The sequence below is a fragment of the Pollachius pollachius genome, assembly GCF_949987615.1.
Source record: "Pollachius pollachius genome assembly, chromosome: 2".
Taxonomy (NCBI): Eukaryota; Metazoa; Chordata; class Actinopteri; order Gadiformes; family Gadidae; genus Pollachius; species Pollachius pollachius.
In genome coordinates, this window is record NC_136935.1 from 24166358 (window position 1) to 24189232 (window position 22875).

General features: G+C 42.6%; 1 protein-coding gene across 2 annotated transcripts in view; it reads left to right on the forward strand.

Moving 5' to 3' along the window:
- The window catches only part of LOC307070872 (E3 ubiquitin-protein ligase SMURF2-like), a 144389-nt gene that overhangs the window by 117474 nt on the left and 4040 nt on the right, over positions 1-22875 (forward strand). For both annotated transcript variants that reach the window (XM_079729570.1, XM_079729571.1), the window contains 3 exons: positions 2951-3088; positions 3173-3293; positions 3488-3689. In XM_079729570.1, coding sequence (XP_079585696.1) covers positions 2951-3088; positions 3173-3293; positions 3488-3689 — 461 coding nt within the window. The remainder of the gene's footprint in view (positions 1-2950; positions 3089-3172; positions 3294-3487; positions 3690-22875) is intronic.

Here is a 22875-nt window from a genome sequence, read left to right on the forward strand (position 1 = left end):
GTGCCAAAAACCCCTCAATATTGAAAAGAAGTGAAACGGCACGTTTTCGTTGTCTGTCCCTTTGAATAAAGCAAGCGTGATAGAACACTGCGCTGAGCGATAAAACGCTGTGCTGCACTGCGATTAGCACCCCGCCACCTCCCTCTCCCTTAATCTCCCCAACCAATCGTTCTAAAGCATCTCTGGCAACATTCCTGACATACCAATGGTTGGCAGAGTGCCAAATGATTGACAGGTCAAATATGTCAGGGAGCAGGTCGGGGAGGAGGTCGGGCTTATCCATCTAGTATCCTCAAGGCCAAATTGATTGTATATTCCTCAGCAATGTTCGTAAAGCTTTTCACCTCCATTACAGTTATTTTCCTTCCTGATTTTGTAACCTTGTCCAGCATATTCCTGTTCTGGACAGACAGGCCATCCCCCCAAAACTGAATCGCGAAGGTCACAACAATTTGTATACAAGTTAAATAAAATAATCTCAAGCCTTAAAACTACACAGCTTTCTTAAGAAATAAAGTCTTTGTTGTGCCTTTGAGTATCTTGCCAGAGTATTAGCCTTCCATGTCAGTTTTGTTATCTATGATAGTACCCAGGTACTTATACTCTTCCACCATGTTTATGTCATTCCCCTGTAAAGTTCTAAAATGTATTACCATTTCTTTGGTTTTCAGAGTATTTAAAATCAAGGAATTAGCTTTGCACCATTCATGGAACTGTACAATTTCCTGTCTGTAGCTAATCTCATTACCTGTTAAGAAACCCACTAAGGCAGTGTCGTCAGCAAACTTGATAAGAGAACATTCAGGGGTTTGGCTCACAGTCATTTGTGTACAGTATGTATAATAGTGGAGAAAGGACACACCCCTGGGGCACACCCCTATTAGTGCTAATGGTGGATGATTGACAGTTGTCTGCCTTAACATACTGTGCTCTATTAGTTAAAAAGTCATAAATCCATTTCAGAAGTGAAAGGTTAACTCCCATTGATTTCAGCTTTTCAATGAGGATATGTGACTGAATCGTATTAAATGCTGATGAAAAGTCAACAAACAGAATGCGTACATATGATGAGGGTAATTCCAGATGTTTGTATATTCCATTTAGAAGGGTGGCGATTGCATCTTCCACACCTCTTTTCTGCCTGTATGCAAATAGAAGTGTGTTCTTTTCTTCTGCTGTCTCCAAATTTTGGGTACCATGTGTGTGTCCAAAGAGTTTTGGAACAGTTCACTGAAAACAAAGCAGAGTTGTTCGTGACATGGCCTCAGTACCATACTCTGGGCGCAGTGTGTGGCTCCTACCACTAGGGGATTGTAGAAAATTCTTCATTTTTTTATTCCCATGGGCCCCCCGCTGCCTTGGGCCCCCCCACAATTGTGTACCTTATACCCGCAGTCCGACGGCCCTGACTGTGTGCGCCAGGATCTTTTGCTGATTATTCTGTCCAATCATAGTTGTTTTAATTCCTCTCCACGCCATCTGCGAATTGTTATCCAGTAACAGTTGTTCCACCTTTGATTTATATATTCCCTTGTTATGATTTTCGCCTGTATTTACCTTTGAATCTACTTCCCCCCGCATCTATCATTTGCTTTAAACGCCCGTTCCTTTTCCACCAACAGTCTCTTAATATCCATTGTAATCCATGGTTTTCAGTTGCCAAACATTTTTACTTTGTTCGTGGGGATCAGATTATCTACGCAAAAGTTGATATAGGCTGTAACCGTCTCCAGATGAATGTCCAAGTCGTCACAGTCAAACACCTCCCAATCTGTACAATCGAAACAACCTTGCAGAGCTGTCAAACTGTCAGGGTCCCATACAGGCACTGATATAACTTTGTGCTTTTCTTTTTTGAGTTGCTGACGGTATGAGGGCAACGTGTAGACTGTATTGTGGTCTGATCCGCCTATTGGTGGCTTACTGGTGGCCCGGTAGGCATTTCTTATGTTGCCGTAGCACAGCTCAATGGTTTTTGAACCGCGCGTGGCACATTTGACATATTGCTGGTAATGGGGCAATACTGTTGACATGGAACAGCCATTAAAGTCACCCAGGACTAATTTGGGAGTGTCTGGGGAGGCTGTCTCCAGGTCTTGTATTTGTTGGTGTATGGCGTCTACTTCCGCCTTGTAATTTGCATCGGGGGGGATATAAACTAAGCACACAAAGAGTTGACCAAACTCCCGTGGCAAGTACGTGGGTCTAAGTGAAACGGAGAGGAGTTCTAGGTTTGGGGATTTAACAGTGTGTCTAAGGGCAAATTGTTTGCACCATTGTGTGTTTATGTACAGAGACCGCCACCAATCGATTTCCCGGGGGTTTGTTGGTCCCTGTTGAGTCTTATTGGTGTCCCAAACCCCGGAAGGGAAATACTGTCATAATTAACCATGTCCTTTAACCATGTTTCACTGAAGCACAAAATGCAACTATCCCTGTATTCAAACAGGTGTTCTGTGGCGTGTAGTTCGTCGATTTTGTTCCTCAGTGCCCTCACGTTAGACAGGATGATGGTTGGGAGTGGAGGTTTAAATCCCCTTCCTCAAACTCACCGGCGGATTCCTCCTCTCGATCCCCGCTTAACAGCTTAAGGTCACACCCACTAAGAGGAGGACTTTCCTCCTCTCTCCAATAGACCTCTGAAGAATAAGTTCCGCCTCCGAGGCTATTGGTTCAATGTTTAAATGTCTATGGAAAATAACATGAGGGTTTAGAATGATCGTACATGACAAACTCTGTAGGTGGCGAAGAAGTAAAAGCTGCTCAGTTTTTGAACTACACACTTATTTCCATATATCGTCCATGGATGAAGTCCCTCTCTGGCGGTAAAACCATGGAACTGTGATGGATATCGCACCTTCCTTATTCCCCAGGTCAAAAAATCTGTAGGTCGAACCGCCTGAGATCCTATTGAGCATGAAGTATTGATTTTAGGTCTTGTGTCCCCCAGGGAGAACAACATCACAGGCGTCCTGGATCACACCTTCTGTGTGGAGCACAACGCCTACGGGGAGATCATCCAACACGAGCTCAAACCCAGCGGCAAGAGTGTTCAGGTCACCGAGGACACCAAGAGGGAATACGTCAGGTCAGCACACACGCACTCACAGCCCTAGCACCCTCACAGCCCTAGCCAGCTGCCAGTGTAGATGTCTAAGGCGTGTGTCTCCAGGCTGTACGTGAACTGGAGGTTCCTGCATGGGATTGAGGCCCAGTTCCTGGCCCTGCAGAAAGGCTTCAACGAGGTCATCCCTCAGCACCTGCTCAAGGCCTTTGACGAAAAGGAGCTGGAGGTACGTCTATGTGCGTCTGTGTGTCCCTGAGTCTGTGAATCTGTGTGTGTCCCTGTGTCCGTGTGTGTCTGTGCTTGATAAAACACATTCACCTGTGTAGTTTCCATTTGAACATCTGTGTGTGTGTGTGTGTGTGTGTGTGCTTGATGAACACATTGACCTGTATGTTTCGTTGAACCCCTTGCTGTGTGCAGCTTATCGTGTGCGGCCTGGGGAAGATTGACATCGTCGACTGGAGGTCCAACACACGTCTGAAGCACTGCAGCGTGGACAGCAGCGTGGTGCGCTGGTTCTGGAAAGCGGTGGAGTCTTATGACGAGGAGCGCCGCGCCCGCCTGCTGCAGTTCGTCACCGGCTCCTCAAGGGTCCCTCTGCAGGGGTTCAAGGCCCTCCAGGGTGCGTGCGTGCGTGTGCGTGTGTGTTTTATTGTGTGTCGGTGCGCGTGTGTTCCCAGCTCTCCTATACAGCATTGTTGCATTCATTACAGTTTCACAAACAATTCGGCCCTCAACCAACTAGCCCTTAAACTAGTTTTGTCAATCGATTGAAAAATATTACCTAATTAATCGCACGTGTGGAGCTCTGTCTGGACGGTGTTTGTGGTCGTGTGTAGCTCTGTCTGGTTTGTGTGTGTGGAACTCTGTCTGGGCATTGTGTGTGTAGAAAATAAATGTTTTTTAATTTACTTTTAAAAGAATTTACAGTTGGAGCAGATTTAATTTCTGTTGGTAGTTGGTTCCAACAGTGGACAGCATAATGGCTAAATGCAATTTCACCCTGCTTAGACCTGACCCTAGGCACAACCAGCTGACCAGTGTCAGTAGATCTAGGTGACCTGTTAGGTTTGTAATAGACTAGCATATCTGAGATGTATTTTGGCCCCAGGCCAAAATACAGATGATAAGGACATTAAACTTAATTCTGAATTGTACTGGAAGCCAATGCAAAGACCTGAGGATTGGTGGGATGTGTTCTCTTTTTTTTAATTTTGATAAAATTCTGGCATTTTGAATTATTTGCAGCCGCCTGATTGACTTTGGGGAGGCCAGTGAAGAGGGCATTGCAATAGTCAAGCCTGGATGATACAAATGCCTGCATAAGTCCTGCTAAGATACAAGATCTCTGATCATAACTATATTTCTTAGGTGCCAGAATGCTGTTTTATAGGCTTTTATATGATCACAAAAACTAAGATCCACATCCAAGATAACACCAAGATTCTTTACATGGGTTTTTTTCTGAAGACTTTTAGACTCCCAAGTAGGCACTGAGCCTCAGTCTCCCTTATTTATTCCAAAATACAACTATCTCAGTTTTATCTTTATTTAATTGTAAGAAACTATTTTGCATCCAGCTATTCACTTTTTCATTGCACAGGCATAAAGAGTCAATAGGGCCAAAGTCAGTAGGTGATAATGCAAGGTAAATCTGGGTGTCATCTGCATAGCTGTGGTATGTAATGTTATACTCTTGAAATATTTGGCCTAGGGGGGGCATGTAGAGGTTAAATAACCCAAGAATGGACCCCTGAGGAACTCCATATGGCATGGTGGTTTTCTCTGATGCCTCGTTTACTACTGGAGAGTCAGTGGCAGCTCGGAGAGACGGCAACCGGGGCAGAACGGGCTGGCAACCCAATCTGTGTTCTCCGAGAGGAGGACTCCAAACAAAGCTACGATGAACCTTATGGAAAAAAAAAAACAGGGGTGCCCGAGACGGGGGGAGGATGAGCACCCCAGTCGGACGGACACAACGGCAACAGACCTAAGGAATGGAGAAACGACTATGAGCAAGCGGTGTATATGCGGTAAAATCTGCAAGAACATCCACGGCCTAAAGATCCACCGAGTGAGGATGAAGTGCCCATTGGGAGCAGAAGCAACACAACCCACAGGTTTTCAACCTGGTGAGACGCAGGAGGGACCAGGCCCGGAGTCACCCCATAGTGCCCAGAACCTCCAAGTGTTGGAAGCTAATCCCTCGAGCATCAAATCTGACAGGAGGCGGATCAAATGGCCAGCAGCTAGCATTTTTTTGACTGTTTTTACTGTTTTTTTACAGCAGTTCGATGATGATGTCGACCAAATTCTGGAGGCAATGGTAAAGGGTGGGGCTGACCGGAAGCTACAAGCTATGACAACAATCATTGTCAGAAATGCAGCTGAGCGATTCGGTGAGGAGGTAAAGAAAAGCTCTGGAACAACTTACTCAAAGAACCAAAGAGCTGTGAGGATCGATAACATCAGGCAGGAGATGAAGGCACTGAAGTTCCAATACAAGGAGGCCGTAGACGAGGATCACATTGGCCTGGCCCAGCTAACGTGCATCCTACGGAAAAAGATCAGGGTTCTCTGCCGGGCTGAGTGGCATCGGAGGCGGCGCCGTGAGACAGCGCGTAAGCGTGCTGCCTTTAACTCCAACCCCTTCAAGTTCACCAAGGATTTGTTGCTTGCCTCCAATGCAGGAAGACATAGAACAACATCTGAAGCAGTCGTACAGCGACCCCACAAGAGAGCAGGAACTGGGAGAATGTAACATCCTCATAGACCCCCCTGAACCTAAGGTGCAGTTCGACATGTCAGTGCTGCAGCTAAAGGAAGTCAGGGAGGTCGTCCGCAAAGCAAGGGCAAGCTCCGCTTCAGGACCGAGTGGCACTTCATACAAAGTGTATAAAAACTGTCCAAAACTCCTGCTGCGTCTGTGGAAAATCCTGCAAGTCTTCTGGAGAGTAGCTGAAGAGGTGTGGATCCCGAAGGAGGAAAACTCAAGCCAACTAGACCAGTTCCGCATCATCTCCCCACAGTTCAAGAGGCCGAGGCAAGGATGCTTCAAAGGAACATGGTGGGAGTGGTCACACGTGGCAGAGCTGGGCTAGGCTCTTTTCCATCTCCCCAAATGAACAGCAGCGGGAAGGTAGGGCGCCACCTTGTTCAGGAGGAGGTGAGAGCTGCAGTGGAAGGAACAAGAACTGTCAAGGCAGTGGGAATGAAGCAACAGGGAGCTTGGACAAGATGGGAGAACGCGGTTGAGAGGAAAGTAACCTGGGCTGAGCTGTGGAAAGCCGAGCCTCACCGCATTAAATTCCTCATCCAGGCAGTATATGATGTGCTTCCAATCCCATCAAACCTGCACACATGGGGCTTAGCCGAGACACCAGCATGCCCGTTGTGTTCCAAGCGAGGAACCCTGGAACACATCCTCAGCTGCTGCACCAAGGCACTTGGAGATGGACGGTACCGCTGGAGGCATGATCAAGTTTTTAAGACCATCGCTGAAGTCATCAGCGAAGGACTTGTGTGGGCGAAGCGGTTCCGACCCTCCAGGAAAACCATAGCCTTTGTCAGAGCTGGAGAGCAGTCAACCCCTGCCGGAAGAGCATGTGCGGGAATCCTAACCTCTGCAAAAGATTGGCAGCTGTTGGTGAATCTTGAGCATCATCTGAAGTTCCCCAGCCACATTGCAGTCACCACCCTGCGACCAGACATTGTCCTTGTGTCTGAGTCCAGCAAGCAAGTAGTGCTGCTGGAGCTGACCATCCTATGGGAAGACCGCCTGGAAGAAGCCTTTGAGAGGAAGCTCTCCAAGTACACGGGACTGGTCAGTCTCTGTAAGCAGGCTGGTTGGAGAGCAAGGTGTCTCCCGGTGGAGGTTGGATGCAGGGGTTTTGCAGCCCATTCCCTGACCAGAGCCTTCAGCAGTTTGGGTATCAAGGGAGAGAGAAGGAGGAGAGCCATCCGCAATATCACTGATGCGGCAGAGAGGGCCTCAAGATGGCTGTGACTGAAAAGAGGAGAGCCATGGAGTCATGGCAGCTAGCTAGCCATCTGGACACAAGCTGGGGTCTGATCAGCCCCGGCTGGGTCACCTGGAGGAGGGCGTATTATGTTGAAAGACCCGAAACATCTGATGATTCCAGGCACATCACTGATGATGTGTCCAGAGGCATCAGTAGATGTATGTACACAGCAATAGACAAAGTAATGTTGGTCTTCTAGGTAGGATGTGGACCATTTAAGGACATTTCCTGATAGTTCGACACAGATTTCTAGTCTGTTGAGCAGTATTTTATGATCAACTGTGTCAAAGGCAGCACTAAGATCTAGTAGTATCAGGACAGTTATTTTGCATGAGTCAGTATTTAAGCAGAAATTGTATTGTCTGGGCATTTGAGGTGTAGAGCTTTGTGTGTGTGTGTGGAGAAACACAGTACATCTTCTATTTTAAGATGATAATTTTTTTGATGTGCAGTGTAACCAAAATGTAGGATCATTGTTTACTCATTTACTTGTTTAGCCTTTTCACTTAAAAGTCGCATAAAGCTGAAGCAAATAAACAATGAGCAGTATGGATCATGCATCACGATGCATGATCGATTAGTTACCAGGCGTCAATGTCAATGCCCATTCTATTTCAAATTAATTTAACCAATGCCCGTTTAATCAATGATTTTGTTTTGAACAAGGAGTTTCTTTTCAAGGCAGAAATAAAACTAAAATTAATCAATAAATCAAACCCGGTGCCACATGAGCATGAGTACCGGGTCCCGACCCCAAGGTTTCAATATCAGCCCACTGCTGACACAAATGGGCGTTCTCGTGTGGTGGGGGTTCTCGTTTACGCAGACTGGAATGCCCCCTTCTTCTTCTTCGTTACCTTTCTCGCTGAACTAAAATGTCAAAGTATACTACTCCGACTCCTTAATCCGTAATCCGACTCCGTAACTACGGAAACCCCTCGAGCATTCAAAGTTCTCCGTCGGGATGTCGGATACGCAATTAAAATTCGCCACCCAAAGCTTTTCAAATCTTATTTGGTGTTTTATTGGTCTTTAATGTGCAAAGTAAACAATGTACAAAGTAAATAAGGTGCAATGTCAAACCGGAGAAGTGGTTCCGGAAATTATTTTGTTAGAGGACCATGATTGCTGAATCTAATGAGAGAGGTAAAATTGCCATTAAGGAAGATAAGATGCCTTGCGACCAACCTGGTCTCACAGGAATCCGTGAAATGACAACGGACGCTTAACTCAAAATCCTCAGGGAAACACGCCAATTTCTGTGATATGGCCACGGATTTTGCTCAAATGCAAGTTGATGACAATCATATTCCGTGGCACACACACAGATCCCCGTTTCAATGAATGAGTCGACCACAGGTGCTTAACTCAAAATCCGTGGCGGCCTCACGGAATCACTTAAATTGTCTGTGATATGTCAACGGAATTTGCTCCAATGCAAGTTAATGATATCATAACTCATATTCCGTGGCACACACACACAGATCCCCCTCTCAACGACCGAGTCAACCTGGTCTCACAGGGATCTGTGAAATGACCATAGCCTATATATATATATATGAATGAAATTCATATTGACGATATGGCACTATATCCCTGTTCTCGCCCATGCACCCATCTTCAATTTAGTAGACCATTTTCGTTGCTACGATGAGGTCTGGTGGTATCCGTATACAATAATAAAATAAATAAACATCTACCTATATAAAACGAAATAAATAAATATCTCTAAATATGTATGTGTATTTATATATATATATATATATATACATATATATATATATATATATATATATATATTTATACAGGCCTATTTATTTTATTTTTTTTGTTGCTTCGAGGAGGTCTTGTGGTCTCCGTATATAATAAATAAATAAATAAATAAAAATAAATAGGTATATATATACCTATTTACATAGATACATATTTATATATATTTATTTATTATATACGGAGACAATCAGACCTCAAAGCAACGAAAGTGGTCTATTAAATTCAAGAAGGGCCGGTGAGAATAGGGATATAGGGCCATACCGTTAAGATGAATTTCATCAGAATTTCCGAGAGGATAATCAATGGTCAGATACAGATCTTGTTTTTATCGATGTAACGAGAAAGAATGTAATGATAACGCCAAGAAAATAAAGGCTAGGCCTACATGGTTATAATTATGTAAATATAAGTATTTTATAAATCGTATAACAAACAACGAGACGATCTAGTTGTGGGCCAGCAGAGGCTGCATTTTTACCGAATTCGGCCTATAACCTTATACATATAATAGTCTAACTCTATATGTCAAATGTATGATATGCTGTAGGCCTATGTATAGGCTAGTCTTTTATATCATAAATATTTAAATATTGTCATACCTGAACCACATTCCCCATAGAAAAAGTAAACTGTGTTACTTGGTGTAACAACCCTCTTCGTTGATTGGATTGGTGTAAGTGGATTTTTTTCAATGGTCTATTTTTTTTTCAATGGTCAGATACAGATGTTATAACAATAATAGCTACATGGTCTACTACTAATTCATTCAATATTAAACCAATGCATTTCAATCTGGAGATTATTTTCGACTTCAGAAGGGGGGGCGGGCTAAGCGGGATTCGTCAAAACAACAATCCTATGGTGGTTGCCATCGACTGCCCCCTTCCACCCCCCCTCCCCTTTCCCAGTTATCGTATACATCCAAGTGCACTTCTTTACGACCTATGGCCATTATTTCATTATCTGTAACATCCACGCATATATCCTGCATTTAATACATGTTCATGTTATATGCAGAATATTCTGAACAAAGCCCCAAACATATTGATTCTAGATTCCTGTGATAGGAGCGGGATGCTTTGATGAGGAACATTAATTTACACAATGTATGCACCGTTCACTTTGCAAACGACTTCATGAGTTCAAACATCTCTGCTCCAAACCACGTTAACGACATTAAGGGCGGCAACTGAGTTGCCGTCAATTGTGTTGTTTTTGTCGTAAACTAGGGTCCGCTAGCTAGGAAATAGGACACCTTGGGGAATATCTTTCCATTTTACGCAGTTTAGACTAGTAGGTTTAAAGTGCGTAAAATAAATTATTTTTGCATTGAACTTGACTCGTTTTTTTTAAATCGCTCTCTGGTGTCTAGTTACGTCACTCTAAGAGATGCGCATGGGCAGATTTTGTAGTGACACAGCATAGGCCTATAACCTATTAGTGAAAGCAAAACACCAAGCTCATTGATTTAATGAGGCAGGGTTATTTGAAACAATTAATTAAGTTATCATGTGTGAGAGGTCATTCCTGAATGTGCTTGCTATTTATGTCTAGTGTACCCCTACTGTCCACAAGCACCCCCCCCCCCCCCCCTCCCCATATGAATATGGAGAATTGTTGCCACGTCCCAGTGGTGGTGGTGTCATATCTATGAAAGAGGGCATTCAAATATACTACAATGATCAATTAGGAGGTCGAAGCCCTAAAGGAAGTGATGCAATAGGTGACTGAGGCGAGGACATTAACAAGTAAGCTATAGACCTGGGATCTCATTGGAGGGTCTCAAAGAACACACACGATTATCAACTGGGGGCTCCAGCCCTACACGAAAGGCTCACATAGCATCATCAAATGCTCCATTGAAACGCATTGGCAACAAGCCGTTGCTAGAAATTAATACAATAAGTTGACAAGAGATAGAATCTTGTCCATTAGACCTTCAACCAGGGTGTATCTTGGTATTACTCTGTGAAACTTGTGGGTCTCTGGAAAAAAGCCAGCCCTAACCCTAACCCTAACCCAAAACCTCAGACCCCCCCCCCCCTCCCTGCCCTCGGGGTCAGAGAGGGCCAAGTTTCGGTGTGGGGATCCCAGTTATGCCCTACAATAAGGAAGTTTCAGGGTGGTAGGACCTTCCTATCTCAAAAACTGTCTTTCAACCACATTCTGATCCACTAGGTCTTGTAGGCAGCACTTCTTAGAGGCCAAAAAAAGTCCATTTTGGAAAACTTTTTCTCTAAGGGCTAGAAATTCAAATCTCGGATATGTCGTTCTCGGGACCCCGGGAAATGTGCGTATACATTTTGGCATCTCAAGCTATCGTGAAAAGGCGGAAAAAGGGGCGTGACCTCCAACAGTAAGGTAAATGTGCATATGACAGGTACGTTTCTGGTCCCCATTTTTGGTGGAATGGAGGTGTAAATTTGTGCCTTAAGGTGTGTAGGTACAGCTCTGGCCTGTGGACAAGATTTTGAAGTCTGGGGTAAAAGGTAAAAAGGAGCCGGCACCACGCCCCTTATGAGATAATAAAAGGTTAGAGTGAATTTCTCTCATAACTTTTTGTTATTATTAAAGAGAGGCCTGATTCGGAGATATGAATTGGATGGCTAGGGTGTAGGTCTGGGAAGAATTTCAGGCCAAAATCTTGCAAGCGAGCCGCTGGGTGAGGTGCAACGAGATGAAGCACTTGCTGAGTAATTTCTTGTATGGCTGGAATCTCTAAGTTGATGATCGTATGCGTCCTTTGAGACCCCCGTTGATATAAAATAGACCCCAGGTCCATAGCTTACTTGTTACTGTCCTTAACTCAGAAGTTACCTATTGCATCACTTCCTTTAGGGCTTCGGCCTCCTAATTGATCATTGTAGTATATTTGAATACCCTCTTTCATAGATATAGGAAGCTCGCAATGAGCATTTCAATCACCAGAAATAGTCAATACACACTCAGGGGGAGGAATGACCTCTCACAAATGATATCTTAAAGAATTATTTCAAATAACCCTGCCTCGTTCAATCAATGAGCTTGATGTTTTGCTTTCACGAATAGGTTATAGGCTGTGTCACTACCAAATATGTCCTCGAGCATCTCTCAGAGTGACAGTGATTAAAAAAATGAGTCAAGTTGATTTCAAAAGTAACTCATTAATTTGCTGATTTTTGAGTCGGGACAAAACATGTTTTAAAAAACTTTTTTTTTAAATGCACACTGTATTAATTAGAGTCATATGTTTCTGCAGAGAAAGGTCTTAGCTATTTAACCATGTAAAGGAACAGGTTCTGAATAAAAACACACTTTTAACAAATAAACATGTTTCCCTTCAGAACTGGATTTGTGTCAACTCCATCAGACACACTAAAAAGTATACAATTTTAATTCTTCCAATCCAACAAGAATCTAAAGTTCTGAAGTATGTTGTAATAGTGTTTAGTTACTCTGATATGTAATAAAATACAATATATAAACTTAAGTTGTGATTTCACACTATTCTGAAAACCCAGATTTCTAAATATTTGCATTTTCAAACTTCTTTTTAAATTTCAATATTGTAAAAACAAATACCTTAAATAAATAACAGACAAGAGGATGTAGATCAGATGGTCCTTTATTACAAAAACAACATAAACTGAAGGAAGAATTTTTGTTCACCAAAAAATTAACAAAGACATCTGACGCTGATGATAAAGATCTGATGGTGTTGACAAAAAACTGACGGTGTTGACAAAAAATGTGTGTGCATTGCTGATTATTGAACAAATGTGCTTTTTAAACACTACTACTAAAACTACTCCTTGTTATTAGAGTATTGAAGTTACTGTAAAGCAAATTATAATAAACATATTGCACATACACCGTTTCCAACTATCAGCTGTCTTTTCTTGGCTGCCCTCCTTGTATCACTCTGCTGTTTCTCTGGTTAGCCATGGAAATAGAAGGTAGCTGGGCAGAAGCACTGGCAAACCAACATCTTGCTGCAAAAGCAGGATAGTTGTCTGTGGTGGATCCTGTTATCATGTGGGATGACCTGATGTATTTGTCTTGTTGAGGGAACCTGTTTGAGAGGATGCATGAGAAGTGTATCGTACCTTTGCATGTCTTCTTCTGCAACGTGGTACAGCTGAACGCTCTTCAGACTGTTTGAGACCTTTTCAAAGAATGTGTGTCCATCTGTCACATCATTTCCTCTCAGGACCAGGTTGTCAGCTGTTCTTTTCACTCTTCCGCCAATGCCGTCTGGTGCGCCCTTACCATGGGAGGCGGGGAAGAAGTTCCATGTTGTTCTTTCAAACCCCAGTGTAGGGGGGATACAAGACGGAAGGAAAAAAATCTTCTTGTTCTTATACTGTTTACTTGGACCATCAGACCAAAAGTGCACGGTGGAAACCTGCGGATATCTCGTTTTGCTATATTTTAGTACTGGATCCATGTGTGTCCAGATTGCTGCAGCATCCTGTCTCTTTGACTCCTAAAGTGTGCAAAACCCTGCCTTTCCACCCTTAATGTAATACATTCCGGTATGTAGTGTTATCTGTGGCAGATTTTGCCAAAAATGGCAGGCCTGTACTTCAGATTGATACTTGCATCTCCAGGATTCTGAAAAGTCAACGTGAACAATTGCTGTACTTTCTTCACAAGTCTCAATTGTGTTTCTGTATGCTTTTGACTGGTTTTGCACTAAACACACATGTGTTGTGGTTTGATTTCTGAGTATTTGCTCATAGAGTTTGATGAGCTCTGAAAGACTGCCACTGTGTTGGACGAGTTTAGTGTTGATGTGGATTCCATTGACTGTGTCTTCTTGAACTCTCTCCCACTGCTTCCACTGAACATGGATTTTGTCTTGCTCTTGGGTTGTAACTGTACCTTTGTTTAGACATCGTGAGCAGGTGCGAAGAAGGCAGGCCTCACTTGCTGGAGAGCAACAAACTAATTGAAAACTGTCATCCAGTTTGTTTGACTTCACAACACCAGACATTCTAAGGACCTCAAGCATTAAGTATGCATTTTCAATAATAATAATAATATAGAATGGCTTCAGAGTACAGAAAGAAGAATAGCTCAGCTTCACAGTGGGGTTCCTAATGAGGAAATCAGTGTGGAGGTTGATCATGGAGTCTGTCAGGATCATTCTCTGCTGCTTCATCTTATTCCTAGTGATGGTGTCAGTCTTATCTGTGGTCACATGTGCAGAGTTCAGGAAGAAATCCATAACAGTCTCTGTTATACCCTTTAGGAATGTTGGCTTTTTCGTTGTCTGTTTCTTTCCTCTCATTAACTTGTAGGTTATCCCAAACTGGTGGATTTGGTGAAGGAGACGATACTTTTTTAGAATCTTGCCTGATGACACACTTAGTGCTGGTTCCTGATGCCGTGGCCCAGGAGTTTGTTTGTTTTTCTTCAGCTCTCTTCTTAGGATGTTGTGGAATAAAAGGGCTTTCTTGATTTTTGGATTCCTAATTTTGCTTCCTGATAGCATCCTCTTTGTTTCTGTGCCTGGGGAGTCAAGTGGTGTTTTAATTGTAGCCTTTCTTCCTCGACATATTCTTTTTCTCAGTTTGTTTCGTTGCTTTGTTACCTTCTTAAGCTTCTCTTTCAAAGTTTTTATTTCTCTTGAATGCCTTTTTCTCGTTTTACTTCCCTCCCTTTCCTGTCTGAGAGACTGTGCTGTGTCTGGCATTATATTCTTGAATATTCTGATCTTGCGGACTATCTGGATGGGTGTGAGCCTCCAGCACTGCATCTTCATTGGATCTTTTCTGTCTGGACCTTTTCTCTGCCTCTCTCCAATACTTTCTCCATTTCCTCTTTGCCCTGTCTCCCATCTCGTCTATTTGTATTACTTTTTTGTCTGTAACTCTCTTCTTCCACCTTTGTCTTTCCTTCTCTTGCATAGCATGTTTGCTCTCTTGGTCACTGTTTAATTTTTCCCTTCTCTTTCGTTGGTACTCTCTATTTCTTCTCCTTTGCTCCTCAACTGGTAATTTCTGTCTAGCCATGCTTTCCTACAATACAAATTGAAATAATAAAAAATGTTACTTAAATAAGACTATAGAATCAGATTTCTATTTACTTGACATGATTGATTGATGGATGGATGGATGTAAAATCCTCAAGGTGCGGGATGTAGTTTTCATAACCAGATGTTATGAAAATCTACACACTGGCTTCTCATCTCTCTCTCTCTATCTCTGTCCCTACATATATATGTAGAGACAGAGATATATGTGCTGGGAAAGTTACACGTTATACAATAGGGTTAAGAGGTTATTGGTGGATATGTCAACTCCGTCAGCTTATAGGTCAACTCCGTCCGACATAAAACCTGACGGATTTGACGTCTGACGGAGTTGACGTAAGGGCATGTATTTTCCCGCCAAAACATGTATTGTACACTGCAGCTAGCTGGTTTTTCATCAGTTGCTAAGTGTCCCAATAACCACACTAAAATGCTTAAATTCAATCCTCTATGGTTTAAAAAAAGTATCTTAACAGAAAGATGGTATTGACATGGTCCAGCTGTGACCATAGGAATATTGACATTGATTGTCTAAAATATCAAAAAATGTAAAGCGTACCAGAGCATGTGTGGTTTTTATATTTATACTCCTTCTTTTTTATTTGATATATATGTTTTCACAATTGTAGAGCCTTTTTAAAGTTTTTTGGGGTGGTCAACATTTTGACCTCTTGCTGAGGACAAGTGCAATAACATTGACCTTCTAACCACAGACCATACATTTAAACAAATTTTCCCCAAAAAGATAAAAAAGTATATTCTAAAAATCACATAGGTATATACAATTCCTTTAGATTTAACTTTGTAAGTATGTAAATCATGATGAATTTCTTCATTTTTGATATAAATTAGGCTTTTCTATGTAGGACATGTTTTGTCCAGACCAGTGTTGGTCAAGTTACTTGGACAAAGTAATTAGTTACTGATTACTGATTACTTATCCAAGAAAGTAATCCAGTTACTTTACTGATTACTTATTTTCAAAAGTAATTAGTTACTTTACTAATTACTTTGCTTAGTTACTTTTTAAAAACACACTAGCTATACACAACCTGAATACGCTTTTTTAAAACTTGTTTTTACTAGTCTGCATCTTTTTAACTATGCACATTGCAAACAAAAAAAATAATTAATTGCAACAGTCTCTCATTTAAAGAAAATCGTTTTGGTGTGTATACACACCTTCATTTGAATAGATGTAAATAAAATACAGCAATAAAATAATTAAAACCCAAGTCTCTATTAACATTTACATCTTTTAGCAGTTGCAGTGCAGAGAGGAGTAATGTGTTTACCAAAACAGAAAATGTTGTTGCATGGCACATTTAGGCTGTTCTAATGTCAAAGAAGAGTATGTGTTTGAACTGTGTGTGTTTGGAAGGATGTGTTTCTCTGAGTGTGTGGATGTGAATGTCACTGTGTGTGTGTATGGAGGGGACTGCCTCTATGTTTGTGTGGGATTGAGGTTTGCTTCTACGTGTATGTGATGTGTGTGTATGTATGTAGAGGGATTTGTTAGTGTGTGTGTGTGTGTGTGTGTGTGTGTGTGTGTGTGTGTGTGTGTGTGTAGGGTAGTGCTTCTGTATGGGTGTGTGTGTGGAGGGGAGTGCTTCTGTATAGGAGTGTGTGTGTGTGGAGGGGATCTGACCCCTGTCATATGTCTGCAGGTTCAGGCAAGCGGAAAAGTGTGTGTGTTAGTCAAGTCTCATTTATGACAAGGCCCTATGTTTTTTTGTTTTCTTTCGGAGTGAAACAGTGGTTATACCGCATCAGCAGAAGCTTTTCAAACCTCCCAGCAGAGAGCCTGTTCCTTTTCGGGGAAAGCATCAATCCACCCAAACTGAACAGCCGTTCAACTGGTGCACTGGATGGAGTTGGAGAGTTGTATTTCATGTACATCTTTTTGAGGTTTGGGAACTGATTTAGAATCTCAAGCTCATACCCAGACCTTAAATAGTCAGTTACTTCTTTTTCTGCTGAGAAGCTTTCTTTGGGTTGGTTCTCAAAATCAAAAAAGTCCATTTCAGCTGGGCTGGCTGGCAGTTGGGACACATTAGCATTGTCAACTGCAGGAGCAACTTTACGACACTCTCTTATCAGAAGCTCCTTCACATGCTCTCTCCTACGCTCATCTCTCAGCCATCTAAGTTTGAATTTGGGACAAGTGGCCGCTGCAGGAAGTCCCTCTTGGCTATCCAGTACAGGATCAAAACGAATCTTGATGGCCTGTAAAATACAATACGATATAAATAACAATATATTTATTTTTCTATATAATCGGCTATTTTAATTATTCTGTGATCTTAACTGACCTAAACCATCTCATGCCCTATCAATACTGTATGAGATTTAATTATCGTTGAGGTTATTTTGACCTCTTTATTTTAATCTTCTGTTGATGTTATGACTAATATTCATGATTAATGATGATCAATATCCCTGATATTGAACTGATATTTCACTTTTATCATTTTAGTAATAGTGCTCACTGCTTTAAACAAACAAAGTGTAACATCTGCCCACCATGAATGGTATAATAAATTTAACAAAACCACCCAAATCAATTATCAAATAATAATCTTACCTTTACAATGGCATCTGGAAGGCTGGCTGTCATTCTGGAGAGGTCATCTTTCAGGGCAAGTGTCTTTGACATCAGGCTTGTGAGCGTTGGTAGTAAAGTCCCATAGGTGCACTCATCCCCTTGTAAGATGTCGAGTGCTACTGTCAAGGGCTTCATCACAGTGCAGTATTCTTGCAAAAATAGGTACTCCCTTTCATTAAGGCACTTGATTCCCAGTTTTACACAGGGGATTCAGCTCGTTCATTGGAATTGTGATGATTCTGGAAATGGCCTCATACAGGGAATTCCACCTTACGGATGTGGGTACCATTAGCTTCCTGCGGCTGACTTCCTCCACCTGTTCAGAGGCCAATGTTGATCGACTTGCTTTAGTCCAGAGAGCGGTGCATTTTGCAATACTACTCCTATTTACAGCCTTGGTGTCTGCACAGGAATTTAGATGTTTGTCAACATCGCTTGTTGAAATCAGATTAATTGTGTGTGATGCACATCTGTAGTGTGGAGGGAGGCTAAACTGTCCATCACCAGATGAAAGAACTTCTATGACATCTGTAAAGTCGGTTCCTTGTCATCACCTGCTTCATCATTTTCAGATTCAGACTACAAATTACAGGGCTGACACACTCTGAATGCTTTGGCAAAATTTGATGCATTATCCGTTACAGTGGCAACAAATTTGCTATGCAGTCGATATTATGAATGAATTTCTTCGATCGCTGCTCCAATTACATCATAGGTGTGCCTGTCTCTAATTCTCTTACATGCTAGCGCAGCCTTGTTGCGCTGTAAAGTGTAATTAATCCAGTGAACCGTCACTCCCATAAAACTTTTATTATTCTTCGTCCAAATGTCAGCAGTAGTGGAAACAAAGTCTACATCTCCGAGTGCAGCCTTCAAATTACCCTCCATTATGTCGAATTCTCTCTCAAGGTATCCTGCAAATGACTTTCTCTGCGGCAGCTTGACACCGCTTTTGGTTGGTATTTTTTCTACGATGCGTCGGAATGAATCAGAGTCTGCAGTGGAAATGGGCAACATGTCCTCGAAAATATAGCCAGCGACAAGCTTCTTCAGTTCAGCGGCACTAAGTCCTGTCGCTGACGCTCTTAAGTCTATTTTCACCTGTTTAGCAGGAGAGGGTCCCTCTGTTGCTCCAGCAGTCATGTCGGGATTTCAGGGTGTCTCAGTGAGTTTCACATTCTTGTGCCGGCTTGCTAGGTGCTTGCTCAGATTTGAGGTGGAATTTTTCGCTGGAGACAAAATCTTTCTTCCCACGCAGAGTGTACATCGGACGTTAATGTTTTTTACATCTTTTACCGAGTCAAACTCAAAGTAATGTCTGAACTTCCGTGAATTAAATGCTCAATGTTCGCTCTCTCTCCCGCACGCCATGTCTTGCACACATGTGTCTGTTGTTTACTTCTAGACGTCGCGCCGCTATAGGCTATGTCATTGTCACGAGACAGTCTCACAAAGCAAATACGGCAAAATTCCAAATTCTTTTACTGTCTATGGCAAAAATAAATCACGGTTTAGTAACGCAGTAACGCAGGCTGCTTGCAGGAAAGTAAAAGTAATCGAATTACTATTTTTGCAATTGTAATCCCTTACTTTACTCGTTATTTGAAAAAAGTAATTGGATTACAGTAACGCCTTACTTCTAACGCGTTACTGCCCATCACTGGTCCCGACTCTCAAGAATCAGTGAATTACAAGTCTAAACTGTGGAAAATTGAAAGATATGGGGGGGGGGGGGCAACCACCATAGCAACCATGACAGTCACGTGACGGTGGACGCAGGCCACGAAAAGAATAGGCCAAAAAAACGTAGGCGTGTCACATGTTTAGAGCCGTTATTGTAATGTGTTTTCCGCTGTGGGCAGCTCTACTGCAATCTGGTGTGGGACTGGGTTTAAGGAACGTGGTTAGTTTCAGTTTTTGAGGGGGTCTGCTCAAAAATCGGATAAATCGGATCGTGGTTTTGACAAATCCTGCGCAGCCTGCCCCCCCCCTTGTGAAGTCGAAAATAATCTCCCGATTGAAATACATTGGTTTAATGTTGAATAAATTAAATATTAAAATATATTATATGTAAATAAATATACATTTATTTAGTTATAATATTATACGAAGACCATGTAGCTATTATCGTTATAACAAGACCTGTATCTGACCATTGACAATCCACTTCCACCAATCCAATCAACGAAGAGGGTTGTAACACCAAGTAACACGGTGTGCTTTTTCTATGGGGAATGTGGTTCAGGTACGACAATAGTTAAATATTTATAATATAAAAAACTAGCCTATACGTAGGCCTACAGCATATCATACATTTGACATATAGAGTAAGATTATTATATGTATAAGCTTATAGGCTGAATTCGGTTAAAATGCAGCCTCTGCTGGCCCACAACTAGATTGTCTCGTTGTCTGTTATACGCTTTATAAGTTATTTCTATTTAAATAATTATAACCTTGTAGGCCTAGCCTTTATTTTCTTGGCGTTATCATTACATCCTTTCTCGTTACATCGATATAAATTATTGTTATAATGAGATCCGTATCTGACCATTGACCATCCTCTCGGAAATTCTATAAAGGAAATTCATATTGACGGTATGGCACTATATCCCTATTCTCGCCGGCCATTCTTGAATTTAATAGACCACTTTCGTTGCTTCGAGGAGGTCTGGTGGTCTCCGTATATAATAAATAAATATATATAAATATGTATGTAAATAGGTATATACATACCTATTTATTTATTATATACGGAGACCACCAGACCTCCTCGAAGCAACTAAATAAATATATAGGCCTATGTATAAATATGTATGTGTATATATATATATATATAAATACACATACATATTTATACATATTTATTTATTTCGTTATATATAGATTTAGTTTATTTATTTATTTATTATATACGGAGACCACCAGACCTCCTCGAAGCAACGAAAATGGTCTATTAAATTCAAGATAGGTGCATGGGCGAGAACAGGGATATAGTGCCATACCGTGAGAGATTGAGACCAGGCTCAACTCGGTCGTTGAGACGGGGATCTGTGTGTGTGTGCCACGGAATATGAGTGTCATTAACTTGCATTGGAGCAAATTCCGTTGGCATATCACGGACAATTGAAGTGATTCCGTCAGGCCACGGATTTTGAGTTAAGCGCCCGTGGTCGACTCGGTCTTTGATACGGGGATCTGTGTGTGTGCCACGGAATATGAGTGTCATTAACTTGCATTGGAGCAAATTCCGTTGGTATATCACAGACAATTTAGTTGATTCCTTGAGGCCACCACGGATTTTGAGTTAAGCGCCCGTGGTCGACTCGTTCATTGAAACAGGGATCTGTGTGTGTGCCACGGACTATCAGTGTCATCAACTTGCATTGTAGCAAAATCCGTGGCCATATCATGGAAATTGGTGTGTTTCCGTGAGGATTCCACAGATTTTGAGTTAAGCGTCCGTGATCATTTCACAGATTCCTGTGAGACTAGGTTGCTTGTGACCATGCTTCGCAGTCATGGACCTATTAGTTCACAGTATGCCTTGCGAAACCCAGTATGCCTTGCGAAACACTTCGTGATTGGTCGATGAAACGCTACCAGGAACGCCTAATGGGCGTTCTTGTATCATGTCGGAAATACCCAAGCCTGCAGCTGGACCCTTCTCCAAGGTTTGGGACCGCTGATCTAGATTGTGAAGCCCTGTAGTTTAGCACCACCATCCTGTCCTCTAGATCAGGCATGGTCAAACTCCGGCCCGCGGGCCAATCTTGGCACAGGGTTATATTTTATATGGCTCCCTTACAAAAATTTATTATTTATGGCCCACCAGCCCGCCACCGTTGCAATTTCTCTTTTCACCACATGGTGGCAGCACCATTCTGGCGCTAGCCACATCCGCGACCCCCATGAACCTGACCCCTCCCCCCCACAGGTAGGCTTATAAGGGTTAGCTATTGCATGGACGTATTCCTACATCATGGCTGCTGTAGCTAAAAAGCGGAAGGTCGATAAAGAGGACCGTCGCTTCCAGGAGCGATGGAAATTAGAATATTTCGGTGTTGCCGTTGCAAAAGAATTCAATGTGAAGAGACACTATCAGACAACTCATGGTAATGCATACAACAAGTTCACAGGGAGCGACCGTGCAGAAAAAGTAAAGCAGCTTGAAGCTGGTTTAGCTTCCCAGCAGCGGCTCTTCACCCGGGCTGGGGACTCCGTAGAAAACAGCACCAAAGCCAGCTATGAAGTGGCGATGCTAATCGCTAAACACGGGAAGCCTTTTACAGAGGGCGAGTTTGTCAAAGACTGTGTCAGGAAGATGGTGGATAACATAATAACAACAGGAGTGGATTTATTTGACTCTGTCTGTTCAGCTGTTGATGACTTTAAACTGCCGTGGAGTAAAGTTAGCGTCATTGTCACCGATGGCGCACCTGCTATGGGTGGGGAACACAGGGGCTTATCAAAACTGATATGTGAAAAAGTCAGCGAACAGGGAGGCAACACTGTTAAACTACACTGCATAATTCACCAACAGGTCCTCTGCGCTAAATGTGTGAAATGTGAACATGTTATGCAACCGGTGGTAAAGACTATTAACTTAATTCGCTCTATGTCGCTGCACCACCGTCAATTTCAGCGGTTCCTACTCGACATTGATGCGGAATATGGAGACGCTACCTATCACACCGACGTGAGATTGCTCAGCCGCGGGTCAGCGCTGCAGCGCTTTTTCTCTCTCAGAAGGGAAATTGGAAAATCTTTGGCTGAAAAGGGAAAACCGATGCAAGAACTGTCGGATCCTGTCTGGCTGGTAGATTTGGCTTTCTTAGTCGACATCACAAAGCATTTGAATGTGCTCAACATCAGTCTACAAGGGAAAGACGCAGTAGTGAGCCAGCTGTTTGCACACATCAAGGCCTTTGAAAGCAAGCTCCAGCTTTTCCAAAGACACCTGTCACAGAGGGAGCCCAGCACCGCACATTTCCCTGCGCTGCGCGAGGTCATGGACGGTTTTCCACCGGGGAATATTGGTGCGCAAGCAGGGAGATATGCAGCTATCATCGCATCTCTCTCTGCAGAGTTCAACGGGCACTTTTGGGACTTTTATGGCATGAAAAGGGATATTTCACTTTTCTCATCTCCCTTCTCCGCGGACCCGGATACTGCCCCACATCAGCTGCATTTGGAGCTAATTGAACTACAGTGCGATGATGAGTTGCGCGGCCGACAGCAGTAGCTCTCACTTACTGACTTTTATCGTCAGCTGGAAAAAGGCAGATTCCCAGAAATGCGAACATTTGCAAAGAGAATGCTGAGCTTGTTCGGCTCCACTCATTTGTGCGAGCAGGCATTCTCTGTTATGAACTTGAACAAGAACCGATTG